At 39.3% G+C, this 27,945-nt stretch overlaps 1 protein-coding gene across 6 annotated transcripts; it reads left to right on the forward strand.

The window, feature by feature from the left end:
* Nucleotides 1-530: 530 nt before the first annotated feature.
* Nucleotides 531-27,450, forward strand: prom1b (prominin 1 b). Of its 6 annotated transcripts, XR_003220376.1 has the most exons (28): nt 532-1,443; nt 11,483-11,544; nt 12,318-12,344; nt 12,443-12,648; nt 14,896-15,016; nt 15,123-15,186; nt 15,286-15,375; nt 15,935-16,152; nt 16,245-16,319; nt 16,431-16,494; nt 16,634-16,642; nt 16,767-16,926; nt 17,121-17,273; nt 17,651-17,774; nt 17,892-17,995; nt 18,124-18,208; nt 18,301-18,447; nt 18,789-18,860; nt 19,015-19,107; nt 20,093-20,146; nt 20,263-20,343; nt 21,062-21,130; nt 21,359-21,448; nt 23,319-23,434; nt 23,904-23,966; nt 24,118-24,216; nt 25,268-25,302; nt 25,388-27,450. XR_003220376.1 is itself a non-coding variant. In XM_025907722.1 (27 exons), the coding sequence occupies exons 1-26, from the start codon at nt 1,173-1,175 to the stop codon at nt 24,185-24,187; spliced, it is 2,688 nt and encodes an 895-aa protein (XP_025763507.1). In that variant the 5' UTR covers nt 531-1,172; the 3' UTR covers nt 24,188-24,216; nt 25,268-25,303. The 6 variants fall into 6 exon arrangements, 3 of the variants coding, with proteins under 3 accessions (XP_025763507.1, XP_025763509.1, XP_025763508.1); XM_025907722.1 differs by lacking the exon at nt 25,388-27,450 and having other exon boundaries at nt 531-1,443; nt 25,268-25,303; XR_003220378.1 differs by lacking the exon at nt 23,904-23,966 and having other exon boundaries at nt 535-1,443.
* The last annotated feature ends 495 nt before the right edge of the window (nt 27,451-27,945 follow it).

A 27,945-nucleotide genomic window follows, 5' to 3' on the forward strand; every position in this document is an offset into this window, starting at 1 on the left:
AGCCATCAAAGTGGTTTTTTTAAGGCTTAACCAGACTATACTGTTTCCGTTAAACTCAATGCTGTGTTTCCCCACTTTCTTGCCAAGTCAAACCTTGCATCTTTTGCCAGATGTTCCCTTCCCTGAACTATCTAACAGACAACTGCTAAGTGTCCAGACTCACTTTTATACAGAGGCCCAAGGTGTAGCCAAGTCAAACAGTATTTGAAACAAGATTATTTTGAACTTCTGAATCATGCAAAGCTACTTTAGCAGGCTCAGACTAAATGTATCAAGCTTGAAACATGTTCATAAACAAAAGTCTCCCCATGAATCAAACCTTTCAAAATGATGATTGCTGGATCAACTGCAGGGTCAAAAAGGGTTATGTAAAAACTCAAAAAAAAAAAAAATTACCAGTTGTGTTATTGGCTGAAGCAGAATTAATTGTAGTTCCTGAGAGAAAAAGCACAGAAACCAAAGTCAAATAGTAAGACATTATTAGTATGAATAGCAGAGGCAAGATTTATGATTCTTGTAAAAACATTTTTGGTTTTTATTCACTCATTTTATTTTTAGTTAACAAAAATCTCCACACCTTGTTATATTCTACTGTATTGACTCTGGCCTGGACAAACAAACAGCCTGCTTAAATCCACCTTTTGGTTTCCTGTTGTGAAGTCAGCGGGCCTGCTCAGCTGACCCTCTGTGAACCTTTGCTTGAACAGTACACCTGGGGATATGAGAGAGAGAGCGAGAGAGAGAGGGTGACAGGTGGCTGGTCAGAGCGGTGTCGCGCGCCACACATGCTCCCGACCAGCTTTCAAACGCGCGCGAGCGTGCTCGAGCCTTTTACGTGCACGCGAGATTAGGCTGCTCGCAGCCCGAAGCCGGTGAGAGTGTGTGAGCGCTCGTCTTCGGCCGCCGGTCCTCGCAATCGTCGAAGAGCCCCGGGAAGATGTCGGTGATGACTCCGTACCGGGAAACCCGTAGCTAACGGCTGCTACTCCTGCGACCATTGGATGTTGTTTTTAAAACTTTTCCTTAGGACGGTTGTTTTTGCGGTGTGGGGATAAAAAACACCACCCGGAGGGACAGGTGTCACCCACCCTTCTTCCTCCAGTTTTGTGTTTCCTCTCCCTCTCACACTCTTTTTTTTTTTTTTGGGAAACCGAGCAGGACCTTGGGGAGCCATGCTGTGGACACGCTGGCTCGTGCTGCTGCTCTGCTGGGGGGCGACAGGCAGCGAGCAGCAGGCGGATGAGAGGGGCGCGGTACCCGCTGAGGTCCGGTCGGACTCCCGCAGAGAGCGCTCACCTCCGCCGGTGGAGCCGCTGGATTTTGGGTTTGTACCCGCGGCGGTTTACAACACCCACGCTTATTACGAGCCAGGGAGCATTGGGATCCTCTTCCACATGGTCCACGCGTTTCTCTACATGGTTCAGCCGAACCTCTTTCCCAAAGGTGAGATTATTGACGACACCCCCCCGTCCACCCTCAGCCCGTGTTTCCTATTCCCAGGACGTTGTCTGTACGGAGTACCTGCGCTTTTAACGCGTGGCCTAGTTCAACTTCAACGTTAGTGCGGCTCGAACAGGTGCGACCAATCACATTTAATTAGGCTACCCGAGGAGAAAGTTCAGCAAGTATTTTTAGCACCAGGTTTATTCTCTATTATTTACAGGAGCAGAAATCGTTATGACCACACACTGGACTCAACCTTACTTGTCATCCAGATGCTCGGTATACATATGTTTATGCATATCTGCCTATATATGAAATACAAGTGCACAGTCCATTTAAGTAAAAAGTGCATTACTTGTCAGTGTAATCACAGGCTTTTTAAATGCACGTCACAATCACAGGACATGAGACAGAAAGATACTTTATTGATCCCACAAGTGTGCAATTGTGGTGGAAAAGTGTACAATTGAGAATGTGTGTATGCAGGGTTTCTCTTGGCTTAAAGCAGGCTTTCAGGGGTGAAACTCCATTAGTCCACATATGATTAAGCTAATTAGTTTGCATAACCTTACTTAACAGATGTCTGTGGATTTTTCTTGTTTTTATCCATTTGAAAATCACAAATGTGTTTTCTGATTGGATAAACCCCATTAAAAAACCCCATTATAAATAGATACAGCTATATTAAACATATATTTCTACATGAAAGAAAAATATTGATATGCATTTCAATATTAAAGCAAATAAGTAAAACCTGATATTTAAAAAAGAAATAAAGTGGATTGAAATATGGTAGTCTATTCAGCACCATTGTTTTTTATTTAAAGGTCTGGGTCCACTCATGGTGTCCACAGCTATGATTAATGTGAGAATCTAAAAATATATGTCCTGATTAAATAAAGACATTTATTTTTAGACTTTAATTCTCCTCACTGCCCATGCTGATGCCATGATCTGTTTTAAGGCATCAAAAGTCAGGCAGCTCACAAAACACTGACTTGGCTTAGAGGTCGGGGACCTGACTGGCCTGTTGTACATCATAAACCAAATAGCAAAGTCCAAATAAACAGTAATGACCTCAACAAGGCTGCTGTGGCGCGAGTTATTTGTACTGTGCTGCTGTGTCTGTAACCTTAAACCCAGAGGTTAACCTGTGCCATATCATCATTATCTAATTTTAACACTGCCCCCCCCCCCCCCCCCCCCCCCCAAATTAAAATCCCTCAAACTCAAAGAGCACAGAGGGGGCGGTATGCTGTGATGATGTGTGATTGTTGAGCAGCTTAAAGGGATTCATAGCTGTCATAAGTCATGAATGATCACCTGCAAGCCCATACTCCAGGTGATTAATAGGTGATCACAGGATCAATAAAAACAATGTATGTTGCTCTGTTGTCCCTGTGATGAAGGCCAGTAATCCAGTGATCACATCCCATTAAAAAACAGTTTGTTTATGTGTTGTATGCGCAACTATGGGTGGTCACGTTGGTGGATGACACACAGCAATTGGATTGAAGGTTTTAAGTTGCTGCCATTTCGGTGTCCAGGGTTAGGGCCGCTGGCTAGCTAATCAATTAGCAGATCTGCGATTAAGGGAAGCTTTCCCAGTCACCTGCATCACAGCATAATACCTTAATCCGCTGCACCATATGCTGCTATTCCATTCCAGTATGACTCACTATCACCCACACACACAGGTAGCCCACCTGGATGCCACATCATCTCTCTGTACGTATAGGTATAAATGCTTTACACGACCTGAGCCTCGTAGACAGTGGCAGGTGCATGTGTTCATTTGTGGTGAATGCAAAACTGTTATGAACATTAAATCAGAAGAAGGTGCCATATATATATATATATATATATATATATATATATATATATATATATATGTATATGTATATGTATATATATATATATATATATATATATATGTATATGTATATATGTATATATATATATATATGTATATGTATATATGTATATATATATATGTATATATATATATGTATATATATATATGTATATATATATATATGTTTTGTTCATTTGCTTCTAAAGCCTCCACTTTCAAGCTTACAGTAGGGGAAAAATTCTTGAACACGTAAATATATTTCTAAATGAAATTCTCACAAGATGTCTCTAACAACCCATCCAGCCCACACATGCAATGAAATCAAACCATAGATGTCCATAAATTATGTGTAATAATGAGAAATGACAGAGAAAAAGACATGGAAAGTCATCACACCAGCTGAAATTTGACAGTACTTAAATAAATGATATTGATTGGCCACTTCATATCACCTGGTTCAATCTTATCTGATGGCCCATAAAAACTTGTCTCATTACTTAGGTATCATACAAGAAATATGTCATCATGGGTAAAACTAATGAGCTCTCTCAGTGAGCACTGTTGGGGCCGTAATCAGAAAGTGAAAAGAACATAATTTCACTATAAAACTGCCACGACCAGCTACTCCCAGCATGATTTGGGACAGAAGAGTGAAAACAAATATCAGAAGAGTTGTCTATGAGCCAAGGACCACTTGTGGAGAGCTACAAAAGACCTGGAATCAGCAGGTACAATTGTTTCAAGGAAAGCAAAAAATAATGCACTTAACTGCCATGGCCTGTATGCACACTCACCACGCAATACTCCATTGGCAAAGAAAAGGCATGCTGAAGCATGTATGCAGAACAACATTTAGACAAGCCTGTAAAATACTGGGAGAGTATAGTCAGGTCAGATTAGGCTACAATTGATATCACTGGAGGCCATAATACATAATGTTCAGAGGTCAAAAGGCAGTGCATATACCCCAGAAACACAATACCGACAGTGAAGTTTGGAGGTGAGAGTATCACAGTGTATGGCTGTTTTCCAGCCTATGGCACTAGCACACTTCATCTAATTGAAAGAAGGATGAATGGAAAAATGTGATGAGACATTCTTGATAAAAATCTGCTTCTATCTACCAGGATGATGAAGATGAAATGACATTTCAGGACATTTGAAAGGACATTTCAGGAAGCAATGATCCCAAACACAGCCATGAAACTCTCAGCTGGTTTCAGAGGAAGAAAACAAAGCTGCTTGAATGGCCCAGCCAATCTATAGAAACAAGTAAAACTCAGAGTTCATAGAATGGGTCCACGAAACCTTCAGGATTTGAGGACTGGCTGTAGGGAAGAACTGGCTAGAATCACACCCGAGCAATGCATGCGGCTAGTTTCTCCATACAGGGAGCATCGTGAAGCTGTGATCACCAACAAAGGCTTTAGTACGAAGTATTAAATACATTTCAGTAAACACTTTTTCCTGTGTCATTTCTCATTATTACATGTAACTTAATTATAGACATCTATGGCTTGATTTCCTTGCATGTGTGGATTGGATGGTTTGTTACCAACATTAGGTGATCATTTCATGTCAATATCACCTTTAGAAATATATTTACATAGAAATTTACCGATGTGTTCAATAATTTTACTGTAAATGCATTACACATCCTGATCCTCTCAGGTAGTGACCAGTGCATGTGTTTGTTTCTGGTGGTTGCAAAACAGTCAAGCAAAGCTGCTATAATCCCTAAATCAAGAGAAGGTTCAATAAAATACATATTTTTAAGCCTCCACAAAATATTTTCTCATAAGAAACGATAATTGAGTAATTGCATCTTCCTTTATCCTTAAAAAAAACACATTAACTGATGTCATGATATGCAGATAACCTTGATATTTAAACCTAAAAATGTGAAAAAATTATAATATGGTTATATTAATTGTAATGTTATAAATAAATAATCCACTAGTGTTGTTTAAATCCCAGAATCCCTTCCATCTGCCTTCACTGAAATTTTGAATGATATTAGTTTTTACAAATCAAAAGAGAGACAAAACATAAAAGAACTTTAAAATAAATTTTTATTGAAACATTGATTTATTTTTATTTTTTTTACATTTCTATGGATTTGAGAGATACTGATAGCTTTACTCCCATGTGGGTTAGTTGAGAGCAGTCTAATTTTTGGTATTATCGATCCTTACATTCAGATAAATAGCTTTTAACATAAGTTATAAACCAGGCTAATTTCGTTAGCCTTTTGTATAATTTTTTTATCTACTAATAGAAGGAAGTAATAAAAATAATGTGCTGAGAGGCTGAAAAAGTTTGTCCTAAACAAAATAAAGTCCTAATAAACATAAAAATTTATGTTTATCTGAGAAACGTGTTTTTCACATACTGGATGTGTCATGACGTTAAAGTTGAGGTTATACACTGGTGTGTAGTGTTTTGTGGTCTTTCCACATGCAAACACCTTTTATGTTTGCACAGCTACATTTAAAGACTGGCACATCTGCTGTGTGGTCTAAAGAAACACCACATGTGATCTGAGTTTAAAGTTATTTGAAAAAATGAATTATTAGTAGTAGTATCTGTAAAGCTTATACATTTATTTTAAAAAAATAAAATAAAATACTGGCAAGTATTTCCCTGTATTTTTCCAAAGTGAGAATTGCCAGGAAAGCAAGGGGTGGGAATCAGTCTGGATATGAATGCATCGTGATACAACAGCAATGGGACTGAAAAAACTGAATTCAAAGAGTAAGAGGTGTGGTAAACATTGTATAACTAACTGTATAACAACTGAAAAGAAAAAAAACCTCTTAAAATGCCAAAAGTATTTTTCAACTGTGTGGGGTAATCAGTCTGTTCACTGAGTGAGACATCTGAATTAATTCGATTTATTGGCAATCTGATTCACTGATTCACTTCCCCCTGCTGTCTGCTTGTTCTTCGCCTCCATTCAGAGCAGTTGACAACTTTTTGAGTAAGTTTGCATTGTTCCATGGAGTCCTGCACTAAACTCTATGTGTTAGTGTTTTCTCTTGTGCTGCGGTGCATGCTTATGTGCTCAGCTTAGATGAGGTCATCGTTAGTTGTTGCAGAGGTGGCAGGTTTGTGTTCGGCTGCAGTGTTAGAGATGAGATTTGTCAGGTCTGTCAGAACATTGAAAATTAATCAGTAAAGAGTTAATCAGTGTAATGTGGCACAGTTATCAGACTGTGTCCAAATCCCCATAAATCCCCTCACTTTGTAAATTTCATTTATTTTTGGCGATTCCACAGAACTGTTCGCATATGAGTGTTAGCAGAGAATAAAACATGTGTGCTTAGGTTCAGCGGGGTATCAGCATTTCCTGACACTGGGTTTCCTCTGGGACTCACTCATCCCTTTTTCCACTAACAGTGAAGAAGCATTTGGGGCTCTTTCACTGAGTGTGGAGGCAGCGTCTTATCCCTCTGATACACACAGGCTGGATAAGAGGATTAGCATCCACAGGCTAATGCTAACACTGTCCTGCTACCACTGCTGCAGATGGCATTGTCACACACACACACACTCACAACTTTGGGTAAATACATGCACAGGCGTGTGCACACACAAATACCGAAAGTGGGTCATAGTCCTGGTGTTTGTCTGCTTGCCTTAATTACTGTGATTGGTTGTGGGAATGTTTACCAAGCGTCTTAAATTAGATCACTCTGAAGAGGAACTCGCACATTTTGGAGAATGAAATGACTTAAAATCCTGCATTTTAGCATCTGAGACTGTAGACACATTTTCTGCAGTTTTTGTATGCCTCTTTATGTATATTAACAAAAATAATTATTTCCAAGCACCGTGTTTGTGAATATTAGCTGATGTTCTTATCTTTGAATGTTTGGGCAGCTGGATATCGACAGCTCTTTAAATAAATTAGCTTTGTTTTTAACTTTTTTTTAAGGCGATCCATTTTCTTGACTTCTCATCTAATTCTGTAACACAAGAAGCAGGATACAACAAACCTTTCGCAGGGCTAACATACACACAGAGACTGACAACCATTTATGTGATGATTCACACCTATGGCCAGTTCATAATCACCAATGCAAGTCTTTGGTCTGTGGGAGGAAACCAGTTTTTATTCATAATTTCACTTGATAATTGAATTCATCAAGGAAATGTTGAGTAATACATTTGAAATTAAAATTCTTTGTCTTCATTTCTCATCTCTTCAAATGTGAATCTGAAACAGGCCTGAGTGTGTTGTACAAAAGCATAAAAAGACATGGCACATAATCCTCTTAGTAGTTTTGCTGTAGCAAACAGTTGGCTCTGACTTCCTTTAGTGTCTCATGCTGACATGAAGTACAGCGCTTAATGGATTGTGTAACACTCAGTAAAACCCATCATTTATTGAAAGTAACAAAAGTCCTCTCTTTTTGGCAGATCTTATATCATGATAGCGACACCTTTTTCATTGCGACCCAGGCACCGATGCTCTTATAGGCAGTAAATGAGGAGCGCTTTTGAATTTCACAGACTTTTCATGATTCTGTTTCATATGAAGCGAAAGGAAAAGAAATTGAATCAAGTCAGCGTCTGTCTATATGTTAGCTCTTGGTAGCTGCTAATATTGGAAGCAGCTGTTCCTAAAGTGGGGGTTGGTCAGGATGAAGGAGTCAGATGATAAATCTTGGAGGAAAAGACAAGAAAACATGTTTAGGACTGATTACATTTCTTATTGCAGAGATTTCCACTGTAGTCGTCTTATTCACCAAAGCAAAAGTATATAATACTAACAAGCGCTTGACGAGCTTGCATTGCTTTTGATGGCTAAATTTAAAAACCCTCTGATCAAAAATATAAATTTTCATACATAATGGTGAATACATGAGTCTATTATTTTGTTAACTGCAACACAAAGGCAAACACTTATGAAAAGAAACTGACTAATATAGTCATTAAGTGTATGATTCATGCATGCAAATGTCTCCTAAAAGCATCAGAGGTGGTGGTTGGGTTGCATAAGGTTTTGCCCACACCTTCCAGTAATCTCTCAGAGCAGGTCAGTGTAGAGAATTGTGTTTACCTACATTTACAGATTACAGTAAGATGATTGTAAATTCTGATTTGTAGATCAGATTAGCTAACTAGAGGGTTCATTTTTAGATTTTTATTTTTATTATAATTTATTTTTGATCTTACCTGTGTCTTTCTTGCAGTTCTGATACACAACTGCCTTTAGTGTAAGAAAAACACTCAGGCCAGGCTGGGATTTATTGAAATGTCTTTAATTTAAAAAAAAAATTCACTAACTACACTAAAACCAATCAAAAGCTTCTCACGCCAGACACTAAAAGCAAGAAAATGGTAATTTTTCTAACTATATTTGCTCATTTTTAAAAAAGAAAAAAAGAGTTGTTTTCCTCGGGGACTACTGAGGTTGTATGAGATCATGTTGGGCAGTGGTCTGTTCATCCTTTTAGGTATAAGTCTGATGCTTGTTTATCCCTTCTCTTCCTTTCGTTTCCCGTAGGTAGCTCCTATACTGGGTCACTGAACTAAGCTGTCTAAGCTTAGCTGCCCTCAGTGGCTAATGCTAACTAAGTAGCTGAGCAACAGCAGGTGGCACTGACCCTACTGTGAGGTGCTCATATGCAGCATCTGCAGAGTTAACCAGTAAAGATGTCTTCACACTATGTGACAGGCCGGTCAGTGTTAGCAGCATTTTCACAAAGATGCAACAGTCGAAACAGAAATGCGAGTCCCCTCCCACCATGAGCAGAAACAGTATTGGGTACTGAGAGGATTATCTGTGTTGTTACAAAAGAAAGGCACACATCACTGTTACTTTTGTTTGACTGAGCAGAAATGTTCAGGAAGTCTGAGAATGCAAGAAGAAAAAGACAGTTTGTTGCCAGTCAACAAAAATAAATGCAAAAAGTAAATTTAAACACAAAAAACAAAGTGTTCGTTTCAGTAATCTGGAAGATCTGTTCCTTTGTTTTGATAGTACTCAATACAAGATCTAGGATAAGGTAGCTAATTGATTTGTTGATTCATAATTAACTCTGTCAAAAATTTCCAGCACGAAATGTTAAACATTCTCTGATTTGGATGGATTTGCTGCTTTTTTGTGTGTGTGTAACTCACCATGTGATTTAAAGACACCGCCTCAGACTCACAAAAGGTATTTTCTGACATGTTATCAATAAAATCTGCTATGAAAACAGACATTACTGCACACTTTCCACAGGAAAGAAAGAGAAATTAAATATTTGGTAAGCTTGGTACAAACAGAAGGTTAAAAAACATGCAGTCTGAGGTGCATTTTATCACCTCACCTGATGATCAGCAGGTGTGCAAGCAGAAGCTGGAACCAGAATCTGTGTGTGTGTGTGTGCGTGTGTGTGTGTGCGTGTGCGTGTGTGTGCGTGCGTGTGTGTGCGTGCATGTGTGAGAGACATCTGTTTGCTAAACTGGTCTCCATCTGCTTGTTGTGTGCAGTGGCACATGACACGGTACTAATCTGAGAAGCTCTACTGTGAGATAATATGAAGTTCTTAAAAGACAGAAAAAAGGGGAAAAGGTATGTCTATAACATGATTGGAATTAAGTTGGATAGTTCTTTTTGGGAAAATAAACAACTTTGCCAAAATTATGTTGACCTCAAGCTTATTATAGTTTTCTTTAAAACATGCTTTTTGTTAACTAAAATAAAAACTAGGTTTTTCTGGTAAAAATAGCAAACAGTGTTGTGCACTAACAACAAAGTAAAAGAATGTAGTGGAAATGCTCTCACTTTTAGTTTCAGCCCACCCGGCACAAGGACTAATTTTTAATCCGATTTTTTGATCACTTAATGAGTCTTCACCCAAATTATGCTCAAGATTGTATTTTTGTTGTTTCCTAGGAGCTTTTCACCATTTTCACAAGAACCACTCCTCCTCCTAGAGTACTGGTCAGATTAGCGCCTTGAGGCGACTTTTGTTGTGATTTGGCGCTTTATAAATAAAATTGAATTGAATTGAATTTTAATGAAACAAGATGAATTTGTCCTGGATATGACAGTTTACAGAACTCCTTCACTTCTCAGTAGATTTTAATTCTCATTAGTTTGTGCAATACTAGGAAAACATAACTTTCCTTCTGTACTTTACATATTAGGGTTGCCTGGGAGTTGTACTGGATCATGAGCTACTATGTGATTGAAATGTATCAGCACAGCATGCCGAACAAGGCCCGGATGCAAATGTCTACCGAGATTTGAGATCTCTAGACGACTGAGAGTCAGCTGCTTTCATAAAGTGTTGTTTTGTTTTGTATTGTACTCTGTATGTCTTGTAGGTTGCCCATGACAATCACCTGTCATATTAGAGTAATTAAAGACTAAACCCTACACTGAAAAGAATGAAAACTAAACCCACTCTGGAGACTGTCTGGAAACAAAAACTTTAAATAGCAATAAAAACTAATAAGAAAATGCAAAACTATAATAATGCTGTTTGAGTTAAATAATGTGTGTAAACGACATTTTTATCTTTTTGAAGTGAGACCAGAAAAAAGAAATTGTGAACTACTGATTTAATGTGAGAAATCTGGCAAACAAACGCTGTAAAATGATTTAATTGTACAACTTCAAATAACTTCTGCGGAGTTTTCAAATACAGTATTTTGATGTGAGTGTGTTGGAACGCTTGGATGTGATTGTATCTATAAGTGGCACAGATATCCTGCATCTGCTTTTAATGCTGTCAAATAGGTGTACATGTAATATGTATGTGTGAGCTTGTGTCCATAGAAGCGTATCATAATCATCTTTTACATGCTGAGTAACACTGCTGTGAGTCACAGTGCAGGTAGGCTTAGCGCTGGCTGACCTATATACAGTAAACACACAGACAGCTGGACTGAACTGAAGTCACTGGTGACAAACTACACAATTCAAACAGCTCCCGTTAAAAACACTGAAACACGGTCTCAGTGCCGTCCTCTCCTCGGAAATTAAAAAACGATCCCACGTAATCCGCGTTGTCTGCTTGTGAGCACATAAATGGATTTTTTTTTTACCCTCTCCAACTTCGCTTGTCATCACCTACCTCCAGTTGACCTGCCTGTAAATCACTGCCGCACAACATCTACACTGTGCGGCAGTTTTTCTGTATGTAAGCACTCGTCTGTAAGCCTGTGTTCTTTTTTTTTTTGCAGATCTCATTGTCAAAGTCATTCAGCAAAACATGGGTGGAATCAAAATAGAGGAATGGAGAAAGGTATGTTAAGTGTTAAAATTACTGGCAAATGGTAATGGAGTGGTTCTTATATAGTGCTTTTCTATTCTACATGAATACTGAGAGCACTTTATAAAACATGGCTCATTCATACAAGCACTTGTTTTTTACACTGAAGTGCTTTCTAACTTTCCCATGATGAATGGATCAGGGTTCAGTATCTTGCCCAAGGATGCTGAGGTATGCAGACAAGAGCAGCCTGGGGTTAAACCACCAACCTTCCAATTAATAGATGACCTTCTCTACCTCCTGAGCTGCAGCCACCCCATTTACCCCCCACAGAACGCCCACATGCTCTTCAGATACAGTAACATATTTTGAATGGATGTTAGACCATTGAGTTTCAAAATTGTGTACTTGCAGGTGTTTTGCAATTGTATTGGGGGCACACTGCTCACAAATAAGCTGAACATGTTACTAGTAGATGACACGTCACTGTGAAGTATAATGTTTTTTAATTTAAATCTTTATACTTACTGGTCAATTGTTTAGTCTATGAAAAAAACATGTTTTGTGTCTCACTTTAAAGTTTATTAGTTTTATATGTTTGGATAATTTTAATGAAATTAAAATATCACTTTGCAGCAAGAACCACAAAGTGACTGTGTCACATCATGCAAGACTTTATTCATTTAGAAATGAAGATTCTCCTCTTTTTAATCCCTCTGTTGTCACATTGACCTGGTTTGCATGTCTTCTTTTTGTTCATGCTTGTGTGATTTTTGCACACCTCCACATCTGGTTTGGTGCTCCAGCCAGAAAACGTCGTCTTGTTGCTGCAGGTAAACTCCTCTCAACACAGCTTTCACTGCATATCTCTGTAAAAAGTAAAGAGAGCAGAGAGCAGATTGATGACCGGGTGAATGCTCTCCTCCCGCAGTGGATCCAGTACGAGTCGGGATTTCTCGTATGTGCAACCTTCGGCGTCGTGTTTGTGGTCCTTATCCCCATCATAGCTATGTGCTTCTGCATGTGTCGATGCTGTGATAACTGTGGAGGGGAGATGCATCAGAGACAGAGGAAAAACGCAGACTGTCACAGAGGTTTCTATACCGCCTCGCTGATTGCTACAACCATCTTCATCATGTGAGTCGTCATTCCTCTTCTTCACCGTTTTTATCATTATCAGTCTGCTATACTCCAAAATGAGGATGATTTTAATGACACTGGTTCTCCTCTGCTTTGATTTCGGTATTGTGAAGTACCTGTGTGGTTTCACCTTCTCTGGTGATTTGTTATTTTTGCATATTTGTCACATATGCACATTTCCCGAATAATCACAAAATGCAGATTTTAAATTTTTTCACTTTTTAAGGGAAAAAGCTATCCAAACCTACCTGGCCCTATGCGAAAAAATAATTGCCCCCTTTGCTAAGTCATGAATTAACTCTAATTAATCACATGGGAGCATAATTTCATTAGTCATGTCCAGGTATGATTATTGCCAGACCTGCTGAATCATGAAATCATTTGAACACTTGTTTAAAGCACCTGTTTTTGATACGACTGTGTAAACATTAGACAATTTTAATTTTATTGTTGTAATTTTAATATGTTTGTCAGAAACGGGTCTCTTTTGGAAACAAGACATTGAGTCTCACTGGGACTACCTGTACAAATAGAGGTTAAATAAAAATAAACAGAATCTGTCTGACAAAGTGAAGTAGACTAAAAAAATCTGAAAAAGCAACACATCAAACCACGATCTAAAGAAACTCAAAAACAGCTGAAAAACAAATTCTCTGACATATGCCAGTCAATGAACAGATGGGCACGGCATCTACAAGCCTGACTGCTCATTACTGCTTTTGTTATCTGTTGAAGTTCAGGGTCTGGTTGCTGGGCTGAGGTCAGCATTCAGTCAGCTTTATAGCGTCAGTCTGGGGTCTTGGCTGGCTTAGCATTAGCATGCTGTCTGTGCAGGTGCTTGAAGGAGCCAAAGTTGTGTGGCAGCATAATGTGGTTTTTTTCTGACCTGGATGCACTTTCCACTTTACCATCATGCTCTTGTCCTTTTGTGCAGTAAAACTAAATGTAATACCCATATCCAGGCTGTAGACCGTACCACTATCTTCCATCTCCGGCACACAAACTGAAATTAGCTAATTGAACTGCGACTGAAACCGATAAACAGTATTGATAAGCAAACAGACTAACAATTCCAAGGAATTGGACTACTGGGAACCGGTTCTTGTACAGAACCAGTTCTCGATTCCCATCCCTACCAGCAAGCTCACCTCTGAATGGCTCAAAAATCATATAAGAGGCCATTCATGCTTGAAAACCCTCAGATGTGACCAAATCAAAACAATTAAATAAAGAAGAGTGGAGCAAAATTCCTCCACAGTGATGTGAAAGACCCATTGCCATTTATCACAAACACTTGATTGCAGCTCTTGCTGCCAAAGGTGCCACAACCAGTTATTATGCTTAGGGGTCAATTTACACAGGGTAGGTTTGGATAGCTTTCTTCACTGCATATGAACCCAACAAGTTACACAATGTATCTATTCTTTCTCAAATAGATTTCAACCTACAAGCTAAAAGACTGTCAGGGGTCATGCCAGTGACTTTTAGTTAAAATTAGTTACAAGTTAAAATAGTGAACAAAAACGCTCCTGAAAGCAGTCTGACCAAAAAGTTAACAACCCTTGTAATAATGAACAGATCTCAGCAGGTCAATGTTGGAGTCACAGATTTACATGTATAATTTTTCACATATGTAAAAGTGCTTGCCTTTACGTGGGTTAAAAAAAACTCCATTAATTTTATTTGCTCACATGCAGAGAGTGTGCGGAGTACCTGCTGTGTGGAAGAGGCAAGCCCACTGAAATTTGATTTAAATGTGGAGGACAGTTATGTGTTACCGATATTACTTGGCTGACCATGAGAGGCCTCGCCATCTGAATGAGTCCTTTCACAGCACAAATGTGCATGCTCACATCCAAAGCACAATATAACCAGTTTGTTGCTTTTGTTGATTTGTTTTTTTACTGTTTCTACATTGTTTTTGTTTGTTACAGAAAGTGTAAAATATCACTGCTGTAAAACTAATAAGGTGTTTTTGCAGTGAATCAAAGTGAATTCTAGCCGCATAATCCTAATGCTTAGATTCACGTTGCATGTTTAGCTTGTACACTCAGCAGTACACTCATCTGACATGATCAGTTTTTCTTACATCACTAACTGCGGAGGGCAGAGGTGAATCTTCAGTGAGCAAGAATTAAAACTCATAATGCAGGAGTCCCCATTATGTAGCTGTGCTGCCCTCTGCTGCTAAAGTGTGGTGACTGCACTGCTCTTCTCCTAATCGATCCTGAATGTGTTTTTCAGTGTGGGAGTTCTCATTGCTCTCGCCGCAAACCACAACATCAGCTCACAGGTCAAAAGCACTCGGCGGCTCATTAACACCAACATGAGAGACCTGAAGACGTTCGCTAACAACACGCCTGCTGTATGTCCTCACACTTACACAAACAACCCTGTTTATTTTTGAAAAAACAAAAGCCAATAATATAATATAACCAATAACTATTAATACTGTGTGTCTCCTGCTGCAGCAAGTCGATTACCTGACAGCCCAGTACACCACAGCCAAGAACAAAGTCCTGTCAGACCTCGACAGTAAGCTCGACCCTGCATGTTTGCACACAGTGTTTGTCTGATATCTCTCACTTTACATAACTGTGCTGAACTTTCTGACCTTTCTGTGCTTCCTCACAGACATCGGCCCTTTGCTGGGGGGTAGGATCCACATTCAGCTGGAGAAATCAGTGATTCCTTCGCTGGACACCGCCCTGCGTATGGCAGGAGGTAACATCTCTGTATAAACCTCGCGTTGAGGTTACGCAACTCAGACGGAGACTCACAAACCAGTGTGCAAGTTCTTAAACAATGATGTACTGTAATACACGTGTAATTTTAAATTTTATAGGAAATTTAAGTTTTTTAAGTAGTTGCTACAGTTACAGCTAATGACTGCCATTTAAATGCCACAACTTCTCTTGTGGGTTTAATACTAAAGACAGTCTTTAAGGAAAAGTCCTCACCATTTCTTTATCATTTCTTTTTCTTTCTTTTTTTCCCCTCTATGATTCTCTCACATTATCTTTTGTCTAAAGCAAAAGTTGAGAATGCCATCAAAGGTAAAGTGAGCTGATCGGGACTCAGTGGTGCAGTGTTCGTGACTGTGTCTGCAAAAGTGTTAGAAGCAGATGGTGATTCTGAACCTTTGTGTTAAGTTGGAAACAGTTTTTTGTTGTGGTTTTCCTCTGTGGGTTGTGCCTCTGTAGTCAGTGTAAATAAGACCAGCATGCTGTTGTCTCAATAAAAAAATAGTTTCACTGTGTGTCATATTTCTTGTTGTTTGTAGCCATGCGGGAAACCAAAGAGGCCCTGGAGAACGTCAGCTCGTCCTTGGAGGTGCTCCAGGACGGGGTGGGGAAGCTTCAGGCCAGCCTGTCAGGGGAGCGCGCCTCTCTGTCCAACACCCTGTCCGACCCCGCCTGCACCAACGGAGCTGTGTCGCATACCTGTAACACCATCCGCTCCACACTGTCCCAGCTGGGAATCAATGCTGACTTCTCCAAGGTGATAAGAAGCAAAATGCCCTCTAATACTGGAACGTTTTAACCTTGAGAAATATTTCCAGGTTTATTCTGCTTCTTTTTCCTGTCTGTCAGGTCCCAGATGTTAATCATGCCTTGGCCAATGTCAATACTGTCCTGAAAACAGATCTCAGCAACATTGTACAAAAGGTTAGTGGCCGTTTCTCACTCATCATCAACATCATCATCGTCATCCTGTCCATCCTAAAACTTTTTGTCTCACCTGCCATCTTTCTTTTCTCTTATTCTGTTCATCTACAGGGTTACGCATCCTTTAACGACACACCAAGACTGGTTAAAGAGCAAACAAAAAACATTGTTGCAGGTACAAGTGTGTGTGTGTGTGAGAGAGAGAGAGAGAGAAAGAGAAAGGTCTGTTTTATGAATGAGATAGGAGTGAGTATAAAGTGTTTCATGTTCTTCTTTCACCTTTGTCTGCATACTTGTGGATGATGAAACTGCAGCTCTGCCTCGTAAGTTTCTCTCTTCTGTGTCAGATACATCATCTCTTTTTCACTTCAGCTTAAAACCCCCAGCTTTCCAGTTTATACAGTTCATTTCTGTTTGACTTGTTTATTGTTGCAATTCTGTTTGTAGGAGTAAAGGGGATGCTGGATAAGATCGGTGCAGAGATCACCGGCTTCTCCAAGATGTTCCCCGTGGAAGCTTCTCTGGCGAATTTCACCATTTTCCTAAATGAAAGACACAAAGCTATTGAGTCTTATTACCCCCAAATCGATCAGATGGATTTTTACAGGTTTGTGTGAGGATGTTAAAACGTCATTGATAGAAACAAGACTGTTAAGGTTCAGCTGTGGTTATAACACATGGTCCCTCTCAATGCTTTTAAAAAATAAATAAATAAAAAGAACCAAACTTGTGATAAATAATCATGCTCTAGGTTAAAGTGAATTAGGTTAAAGTGGGTAATCCTCTCTGTCTAACCTTCAGGTGGATCGCCTGTGTGGCGGTGCTCTGCATGGTCGTCTTGGTGCTAGCCTTTAACATCCTCGGCCTTCTGTGTGGTAACTGCGGCTACGACAAGCAAGCTACCCCGACCACCCGCGGCTGCCTGTCGAACACCGGGGGAAACCTGCTGATGGCGTAGGTTTCCATCACAACACTCACTCACCTGAAGGCATCACTCAGGGATCTTTTTTTCAGGGTGGAGTTCAAACTGTAAAAGTTGCTGTAATCCATTTAGCTTACAGTCATAGAACAAAGGAAGCATTATAAGCTCTGAGTAAAGGCTTACTGTACAAAAAATGAAGACTCACAATAGTGTTCTTCAAATAAGATTAAAATTAACAGTAAATACATAAAATAATTATAGAAAGGTCTCAAGTTCAGGGAGTTTCCTCACATTATTACTGGTTTTGTCAAAAGTGGACCCGTACGGGACTATCTGTTGTTATATATGGTGGGAAATAACAGCAAAAATATTATTTTTGTCTCTCACAGTCTGTCTTTTACTCTTGCAGTGGTGTTGGCTTCTCGTTTATCTTTGCCTGGGTGCTGATGGCCATCGTTACCACCCTGTTTGTTGTTGGTGGCAACGTGGAAAAGCTGATATGTGAACCTCTGGCTAACAGACAGTTGTTTAAGGTGTTAACTCTCTTTTGTCTTTTATTTTATTCTGCTGAAGATTTTATTATTTCACCTTTTATCTGAGCCGTAAAATGGACAACACTGCTTCCTTAAACTGTGTGTGTGTGTCTGTAGATCATTGATACGCCGTTCCTGGTCCATCCTGAAAAGAGGAACTTCCTTCCTGGGATGTTGTTCCAGAATCCAAATATTGATTTAACTCTAGGCGGCATGTACAGGTAACATTTAAGTTATCATGAAATCCATTTTTCTAGTTGTTTTTGTAAGAAACTCATTACCTCTGGTTAAGCAGAACACATCACAGCTCTGTGTCTGTGTTTGTGATTATCATGGTTTTGTCTCACAGGGAGTGCTATGACAACAACGGTCTGTATCACGCTCTGCAGTTGGAGACCATGTTCAACATTAACTCCTTCCTCAACAGAACAGTGGTAAGAGCTATGTTACTGTATGTCACAATTACAGGTGCATTGATGGCAGAAGGTGAATGGTAGTTTGACTCTACACGTGTGTTTCACAACAGTACAACAGGGACCTGGCCAAAGTGTTTGATAGCGTGCAGGTGGACCTGCAGGGCATCACGCTGCTGGAGCAGGCTGGCAGAGACAACCTCATCAACTTTGCCAACTCTGGAATTGGACAGATTGACTATCAGGCTTATCTCACTGAGGTGAGCTGTGTGCATGTGTGGTTTATGTTAAATGGCACTGATGCACACCGTTTACTTCCTTTATATCTGTGCACAAAAAGCCCTTCACTCCGCTTACATGCGCATACACTCAGTAAAAATTAATTCAATTATTCTGCTAATTTTATTTTTCTTGTTAAATGTAAAATGTTTTAAATACATTCATAACATCTCCCAGTTTTGTTAATATGCATGAATAAAATGCAGTTAATTTTAAGCAGTGATAATGCAACTTTAAAAGCTATCCCTAATAAAAATACCCCCATCCCCAAACACGCCTTTTTATACTAACCATCTTTCATGTGTGAATTCCTGGTTTTTAGGTAAATAAAGGAGTCACTCTAATAGATCTGCTGTCCTTCTGTAGCGACCTGGAGGCTCAGGCTGACCAGCTGGTGAGCCTCTTCATTAATGTCTGCACATGTGTTGACTAAAAATTTGTTCTCAGTTATGTTAAAGACTCAAAATCTTTTCTACATTATCATGGGAACCTAAACAATATACATCTGTAATGACATATTGTATCCTTAAAACTGCGTTTGTTTACAGCCACGTGGTGCTCTGGAGAACGCACTGAGAGGCCATGCCAGCAGTATTAGATCCATTCACAGAGAACAGGTGGTGCCACTGGAGCAAGCAATGGTAATCAACTAACCACAGCACAAATACAAACAACACTATTAACAGTTCAACACTTATTTCTCATAGCTTGGATAAGCAGATAGGTAGAGGTCTTATTTTATATATTCAGCTACGAAGACGATGATGATCACCTGTTTATTTTTCTTTAGCAGTGTCCTGGATGAACAAAGCATTTTGAATTGAGGCTTTTTTTATTTCAGGCATCACAACAAAAAAAAACCAAAACTTTTTTTTACCCATTTTTGGGTAAAATGAAAATGATATTTTGACCCTATTAATGACACAAACAGTCAGTTGTTGAGCCAAATGCTGTGTCTGTTAATAAAACAGATGCACACAGGGGGGAGGAGGTGAAGATAGTAGTATTTGAGTTAGTATGAAGCTGTGACCCTCATGTAAAAAACAACAGGACGTATTTCAGCAGCGTGTCATCCCACATAGAAGGAGAACCTGTGAGGTAGCCTAGCACAGGTAAGCTGCTGGCAAGTGGCCTGGGGAGGATTTGCACACCTGCACATACTGAATGAGGCAAACATGTAGCTTTTTTTTTTTTTAAACCATTATTTGATTGATTGATTGAATCTTTATTTTGAACATGTTGAAAAAGTACAACAACATAGAATTCAATTCAATTTAATGGGGAAATAGTAGTAATTATGTAATCTTAATGAACCGAGGATGTCTTCAGGGACAAAACACATCTACATGGTCTGTTCTTCGCTCTGTTCCTCAGTGTTCCTTCTTTTTGTTCTTTTCTTTCATAATGTGGTGACAGAAATATGTCAGAGCACGGGTAAGCTGCTGTCGATGTGCAGCACTGTGACAGTGATTTCTTTTCTTTTTTTGTGTGTGTTGTCTTAGCAACGTCCTTCATGTTGTGACAGCGGTGGCGTGATGTGATGGATGTGTATCTGTAAATAAGGAGGGAGTTGTACGTGTGTCTGTTTCACCGTGTGACTGCTTGTGTTTTAATCTTCTCACACAGAGTACGCTGCACCAGAGTATCAAACAGCTGCAGAAGACATCGAACGACCTGCCAGTAAATACTAAAACTGTTGTAATAGACCACAGATAGCAGTGTAAACAGTTATTTCCTTAACTGCCTATCCACATTTCGTGAATGAATTTCTTTTTTTCCTTTTTTTTCTCTCTGAGGTCAAAGTCACAAATGTCCTGAGTGCCATTGATGCAGCAGAGTACCTCATCACTCATAATGCCTCCCACGTGGTGAAGCAGGTACATCGATCAGGGCTTCATCATAACATGGTGACATGGAGCGTCAAAAGATAAATGTTGAACACACAGCAAAAAGCTCTTTAATCATGCCACAACAGGCTCAGACTGCAAACTTCCCATGATGCACTGGGCATTTGTGCTCCACTCCTGTCTTCTCTCAGGGGTTTTTACACCAACACTCACATCATTAAATTGTCCCAAAGTGTGCGTTTTGTCTTTGTGTCCTTATGGTCACATAAGGACACAAAGACCCCGATTCTGCTGGAGTTTTCTTCCGGTTAAAAGGGACTTTTTACTTCCCACTGTTGCCAAGTGCTTGCTCATTGAGGGGTTGTATGATTGTTGCGATATTCCCTCTATTATTGTAGGGTCTTTGCTTTATAATCTTAAGGGCTCTGAGGCGACTGGTGTTGTGATTTTGTTCTCTGGTAGCAAATGTGTTGCCTCAGAATTAAGACGACTTGTTTTTCTGTAGCCTATTAGAGTCCCAATGTAAACAGACTGATTACATTATTATAAATATTTTTTGTGTTTGCAATCCAAACTTAATTCACTGGCCAAGAACGTCATTATCGTAGTGCTCAAAACAGGTTACATTTTAAAGAAAATTTTACAAAGAGCTAATCTTGATCCAACAGGGAAATGAACTCCAGAGCGTGAAATCTCAGTTGTGATCATAGTGAGTACTCCTAAGTGTTTTAAATTTTTTTGGTTTTAGGAAACAAAGGTGTATGTGCAGGGCTTGGTGGGATACTTCAAACAGTACACAGAATGGGTTAGAAACTCTGTGAGTACTCTGCCATTTTTCTCTGTTGTTTTCTTCATTGTCTTTGTACAAAATTTGCAGTATAGTAAATCCTTCCTCTGCCTCTTCTGATTATCTGAGTCAGTGTTTAATTTACTTTTAGTTTTTAAGTTTTAATATGGTTTAAGAACTGCTGATTTAACTTGAAGTTAATGAATAAATGTGAATTCTGAAGAGAGATCAGCCAGCATGTGTGTTTTTATCCTACAGCTAAGTGCAGAGGTGGCCCAGTGTAAACCCATCAGCAACATTGTGGACAGTATGGAAATAGTAGGATGCAGCTTCATAATCGACTCAGTGGTAAGACGTGATTATGGTTACCTGTATGTGTGGATGTGTGCTGAGTATTTTCCCAGCTGTTTGCACAGTGCATGCACCTTCATGTATCTGGATGGAAACTAAAAATATATCGGTGGTTTTATGTGAACCGTTTGGGGAGCTCAGAGTTTTAGGAGGAGAACGGTGTGTTCTTAAGTTGTTCACAAACACTGAGATTAAATAAAGCCTGTTTTGTGTCTGGGCCGGGGATTTACACACACATGGATTCTTCACTGTTTTTACTCCTGGCCCTGAGGAGTTATAAAGGTTTATGTTTTTATACTTGCTGTATATCAAGCATGCGACTTCCTGAGAGTTTAATGAGCCCAAACAGGCCAAAGACTGTGAGCAATATAAACAGGATTTTAATTAATGCACTGCCTGCAGCTACTGTACATTTAGATGTGCTTTGTGTTTGCATGTTTGTGTGTCCGTGTGCATGGTGCACACATTTTTTAGGTTTCTTTTCGTGAAATTCAGCTGCAAAAATGTGTGACACTAGCAGTACTACAACAAGTATATTTAGTATTAATTCATTGGTCCATGATGTTATTATGTCTTTAAAAGTCACAGTCCTGACATTTCATTCAGTGATGATTACAAATAAAAGTTCCCTGATTTAAGAGTTGTTGCATATTAACAAGTACCTTAGCTCAAGTATTTACAATTACTCTTTTAGTCTACTTTAAACTTATACATTAGTACATTTCTGAGTTAAACAAGTTTTTATGGGACTTTCTACAGCCCTAAAAAAAAAGTAAATACACCCTTACTTCTTCAATAGGAATTAAGGTCGTCAGTTGCAGCCAGATGCTGCTACTCACTGTTAATCACTTGATTCACTGATCATCAGCAAGTCTGAAGATCATTACGAAGGTAGACATTTTGGTAGTTTGTTGGTCTGGATGTTACAGGTGTTGTGTTAACACACATCTGGATATTCAGATGTGTGTTAACACAATGCCGCAATCTCTCAGGAATGGATGTCCCAGCAAACTCACACTCAAGTCAGACCGTGCAATGCTCAGAAGGACTGAAAGTAATCCAAGAGCTACATCTCAGACTCTACAGGCCTCAGTTCATGACATTCCAATTAGAAAAAGACTGAATAAGTGTGACTTCTTTAGGAAGGGTTGCAGGACAAAACCTCTTACCTCTAAAATGATCATGGCAGCACGATGAGGTTTGCAAAGTAACATCTGAACAAACCACAAGACTTCTGGAACAATGTCCTCTGGACAGACGAGACCAAAGTGAAGTATTTAATGCACAGCACCACATTTGATGAAAACCAAACACAGCAGCACAAACACCTCATAACTGTGAAGCACGGCGGAGGATGGATGACGAATTGGGTTTGTTTTGGAGCCACGGGAACTGGGCATCTTCCACTCCATCTGTCTGACAGATCAAGCTGGACTCAAACTCTGTCTTCTCACACAGAGTCCTGTGTTATCAGGCCAAAATTCCCAATAAATTCATACAGGAAAAGTCTCAAGTTATTGATGCTAAAGACGGTTCTACAAGTTATGGACTGAAAGGGTGTACTTAGGTTTTCACAGAACTGTATTGTGTTACAATAATGTTAGAATAATATGAAGTAGGTGGACCATAAATGATCCAGTCATTTATTTATTTTAATTATGCAACCTTCGTCAGGTACAGAAAAACAGGAACAGCCATTGTACCAAATATGAGTTCTTATTATACCCACATTAATATCAAGATTTGAAACCTTTTCAACAGTGTTTTAGCACTAAAAATCTAATCCAGAGAGTTCAGTGTTTAGTTAAAAGCAACAGCAATGAATGAAATGTAATAAGATGTGATTACTGGTACGTTTATTTTCCAGAACACATTCTGGTTTGGTCTCGGAGGCTGCTGCATCCTGCTCATCCCCAGCATCATCTTCTCTGTCAAACTGGCCAAGTATTACAGAAGGATGGACACAGAGGACGTCTTTGAAGAGTGAGTCCAAACCTTCTTCGTTATCCTCCTGGGGTTTTTTTTTCTGATGTAAATCAAAGCCAAATTCATTAATAATTTTCTTTCCTTTTCTCTGTCCATTATTCCTTTTCACGGACACGGATTCTCCTCATATTTTCTCCTTGTGTTGTATCCGCTCATTCCAGCTCCTCTTACCCATGGCTTGTTGCACTTTAACATCGATAATTCACGCACTTTTTCATCTTCTCCCACACACTTACTGGCTTTTTGGAACGGGACTGTTCAGCTTCGAATCTCTTGAGTTTTTTCACTCTTTCTTCTGAAATCACGAGCTCGGCATTTTAGCTCTTAACATGGACTTTCCCATCACTGCTCGCGTTCTCTTTCTTTCCGATGCGAGCGCCGCTCTCTGTGGATCACTCCATCCCTGTCACTTTCACAGGAGTCTTCCCCTTTCTCATCTGCCCCTCCCCTCGTTCTTCTCTTGCAGTATGGCTAATACAGGTAATCACGATGAACAGGTGTGTGATATCCATGGAAACCTTGCCATCAGGTACGAGCCGCGTGGAGCTAAATCTGACTTGCATGCTGGAGTGTTAATTGGTGAAGGGATATTTGGAGTCCTGTCAGCATAAATTTTTATTTACCACATATAGAGATATAAAGAATTCCCTGTGTGTGTGTGTGTGTGTGTGTGCATTCAGCTCTCCCTATTGTGACACTCTGACTCGGTTCCCTCGGGCCTCTGCCCCCCCGAGCTACTCAGTCTGGTGACCCACTGGAACTCTCTCCCTGCTGATGAGGTATTGATGATCACTGATGACTCCACTAACTCCACTCCACTCACAGCTACGCTAACAACCAGCCATCTGAGACCATCCAGTAACCCACCATCACCCTGCTAATTTCACTCTGACAAAAACATCCTTCTTTTTCCTGTCTTCCCTCTTTTCTTCTTCATCCTTCATCCATCACTGCATTCAAACATCAGAGCCCACTGAAATGAAGTTTTCTGTGATGGAGGTAACTGCTTATATCCACATGATACTGCCACGTGTCAGGCATCCAGATTGTGCCTCAATTAGATCAGTTTTCATCCTTGGATATATGCAGTGTTCAGTCAAAGCTGCACAGGAAGAGAGAAAAATATTTGCTTTTGTGTTTGAAGCGCTGTGTTCTCCAGTTAAAGGAAAATGAGCTTCAACAGGACAAAACAGAAGAAACCTAATGCTACGCTATTTTTCTGAAACATGTTTCTTGTGTTAAGACCAAAAATGAAAGAATCTAATACTTCAAAAAAATCAAGAAAATCCTTTTTTAGATTCCTAAAAGTTCCCTGGTTTAATCCTGGAAGGAGTCAAAAATCAACATGCAAAACTATTTTGTTTTGAAAAACTCATGTTTTCCCCACAAGTTGTGAAATAACAGTGAAGGCCCCAAAACACAAGTCCTGGCTTTGAATGTGTGCAGGTGAAAACCTCACAGGAAAATAGATTAATAAATGTTATTCAGTGTGCAAGTCTTACATATTTCAGCTATAGAAATATGAATATAATTCCTGTGTTCCTGTGTACGTTTACCCTCCAATCTTCAAACATGTGTGGAAGTGATTCTCATCGTGTGGACCACAGGAAGTTATTTGCTTTTTATAATCATCTACTATATGGTTTAAAAAACCCATCATCCTCACCCTGCAACTCATAATAATAGCAATGACAGTAACAGTCACAAGGTGTCGCAACAGCTCCAGATGCTCTTCCTGATGATTTGACTGATTTTCCAGTCATTAACATAAAAACATTACCTTTTACTTCCAAAGGTTTATGTTGACTTTGTTATTTCTTTCCTCCGCAGTGGACAGGAGAACTGGAACTGATCTTCCCTTTGTGGTAAGCGCTCACCTGTATCTCTCCCCATATTTCATATCTGACTCTTAGTGCACTTTATTTTTCTAAACACTTTCTTCTTTTCCAGGATCACCGGCTGTTTAAGCTTCCGATTCAGATCTTTTAACACTTCCAAGGACAAAAGCGAAGAACAGTCATCAACTCTGCGATGAGGGCGTCTTTCAGCAGTCCTTCAGGCCATTTGACAAAACCATTAATGCCAGCAAAATCCTATGAAGTGTTTTCTCGACCCCTTTACCATTTTATTATGTACACCAACAGCTGCATGTTTAGCTGCATAGAGAATCAATTTGTACTTACATGATCAGTTTTAAACAGGGCGACACAAGTGTACAGTTTTTACACTTTCAAGTCTTTTGAAAGTTTTATATATTTTTTGTTAAACTTTGTTTTATAACATGTAAGTAGGTTTTGGAGTAATAGCTTTCTTTTTCTCTGTGAATATTTGTAATATAGCTTACATAATTTGCATCAAACAGGTTGCACTTAGCAGGTGTTTATTTAAGGAATTGTTTGACCATTTGAAAAAAAAAAAGTAGCTACTCCCTTTCTTTCAGAGGGTTAGATGAGAAGTTTATGTGAAATTCAAGCAGCTGGAAAGCAAAACAACGAAGAGAAAAACAGGCTAACATTTGTGTTACATGCACTCTCAATAGTGCCCAAATTGGCAAAAGTAAAAAAGGGAGGAACCACCGACACAGTTCAGCCAATAGGAGAAAAATGCCATTGCTAGGTAACAGAGTTATCATCAGAGTATGGTCACTGATGGCCATGATGTTACTCACACAGTATAAAACACGGATGTAGCTTCCAGGTATCAAAAGTGAAGTCAATACAGACGCTGCATTGTTTTTATAAACCACCAGGGGGCAACGTGTGGCTAAAAACACTGTAGAAGTCTCTGCTGAGTTCATGGGCTCTGTCACTTATTTTGGGTCAATACTGACTAACAAGTTAAGTCTGTTTTGTAAGTCTTGGTCATGTTATGTTTCAGAAAGAAGGATTATCCAGGATCTGCTCACTGACTTGCGATCGGTAAGTTGGTAGCCAGTGAGCGAGCAGTTTCAGTCTGACCCGCCCATCTGTCATCGTATCTCGTTTTAAAATACGAATATGGCAACAAAAGCTTCAGGAAGGGAATTCAGAAAGCAGCAGGTGATATCACAGTAGTAAGTCCATCTGTGACCCCCCCCCAAAAAAATAGGCAAAACATTGTGTAGAGTATAAAAGAATTTGTCGATATACTTTGTGCGGTCAGAGGATCCACAGTTTTTAAACATTTGTAAAACTCGGCAGCTAGAAAGACGATGGTGGTCAAACGGTGGATCGTCTTTTCCAGTAAGTGCAAAACTTGCTTTGCTCAGTCTAAGCACATTCTGCAGCCAAGCATGTAGTGTACATGTCATCCTTCATAGAAGTGGATTAACTGAAATAAGACACAAACCAACCAGCCAAACACATCAGATTTATGAATCAATGGTGAAACAAGGACAAGTAATCTATCTTTGATTTAGGCTGCAGAAAACTTCATCAAGTAGCCACCCATAAATATCACCAGGACACAAAAGCACACACCACCTGGTGCTTCAGGTGAAAGTGACACAGATCTCATCTCTCGTGGGAATCTACCAAACAGCTGTGCAGCTGTGTTTTTGACCAAAGAGTTGAATCAGCTAACATTCGGTGAGAGTTTGTGTCTTTTCTAAGCATTTACATGTCACAGCAGACTAGACATGTTTTGAGCTGTTTCCACACTTTATGTCCAAATCTCAGTTAACCACAGAGCAGAAGTGCTAATATTCTCAGCTAACTCAAGACAAAAGCGAAAAGGTATTGAATTATTCATTTAAGCAGCAAAGCGGCAGCTCTGCTCGGCTCAGTACATCCTGGAAACATGAAGACTGCACAGTTTACTACAAAGTGTTACAAGCTATTAAATACACATGTTTGCTTAGTCTATTGAATCAGCCTTTATTTAACTAAATTTAATTCAGTCCCTGTTTATGTTGTTGTTTGTTGTTCATAAAAACTGTATGTAGGCTGTCAACTTGTTTGATCAGCTTCAAAAGTTTGGTAAGCACTGTTTTAACAGGATTTAAGGAGAGATGACACACAAAATATCATGTTTCACCAGACTGTTAATGAGGGTCTATTGTTTGTGTTGTCAAATAAAATTCCCAGAAGCCTCTGCAATATTAAAGGTCTGAAAAACACAACTGGGCTGGTGGTGAGGATGCAAATCTGTAAATAAAAACTCAAATCCAGTGTCGTCAGGTTTTTATTGCATAACCATGGTTCATAAATCGCACGTTCTGAATATAAAGGAAATGTTTTATTGTGTGCAAAACCTTTAAAAAATGACTTAAAAGGAGTTTGATACGTGCTCAGGAACACACGTGATGCTCATGTGCCACACGCAGAGATGAATTATAGTTAACTAAAACTAGATGAGAAAAATATTTTAGCTAAAATAAAAAATTAAAATGAATTGAAATGGTTTTATGAACTTTTTTGAAGTGTTTTTTCTTATAACATCTCTCTTGATTTTCTGAAAATTGGCCTCTGACACGCGCTAAGTAATAATTAAAAAGATGGAAACTAAACTGAAAATTAGAAAATCCATCC

This window comes from Oreochromis niloticus, linkage group LG6 (assembly GCF_001858045.2).
Source record: "Oreochromis niloticus isolate F11D_XX linkage group LG6, O_niloticus_UMD_NMBU, whole genome shotgun sequence".
Classification (NCBI taxonomy): Eukaryota; Metazoa; Chordata; class Actinopteri; order Cichliformes; family Cichlidae; genus Oreochromis; species Oreochromis niloticus.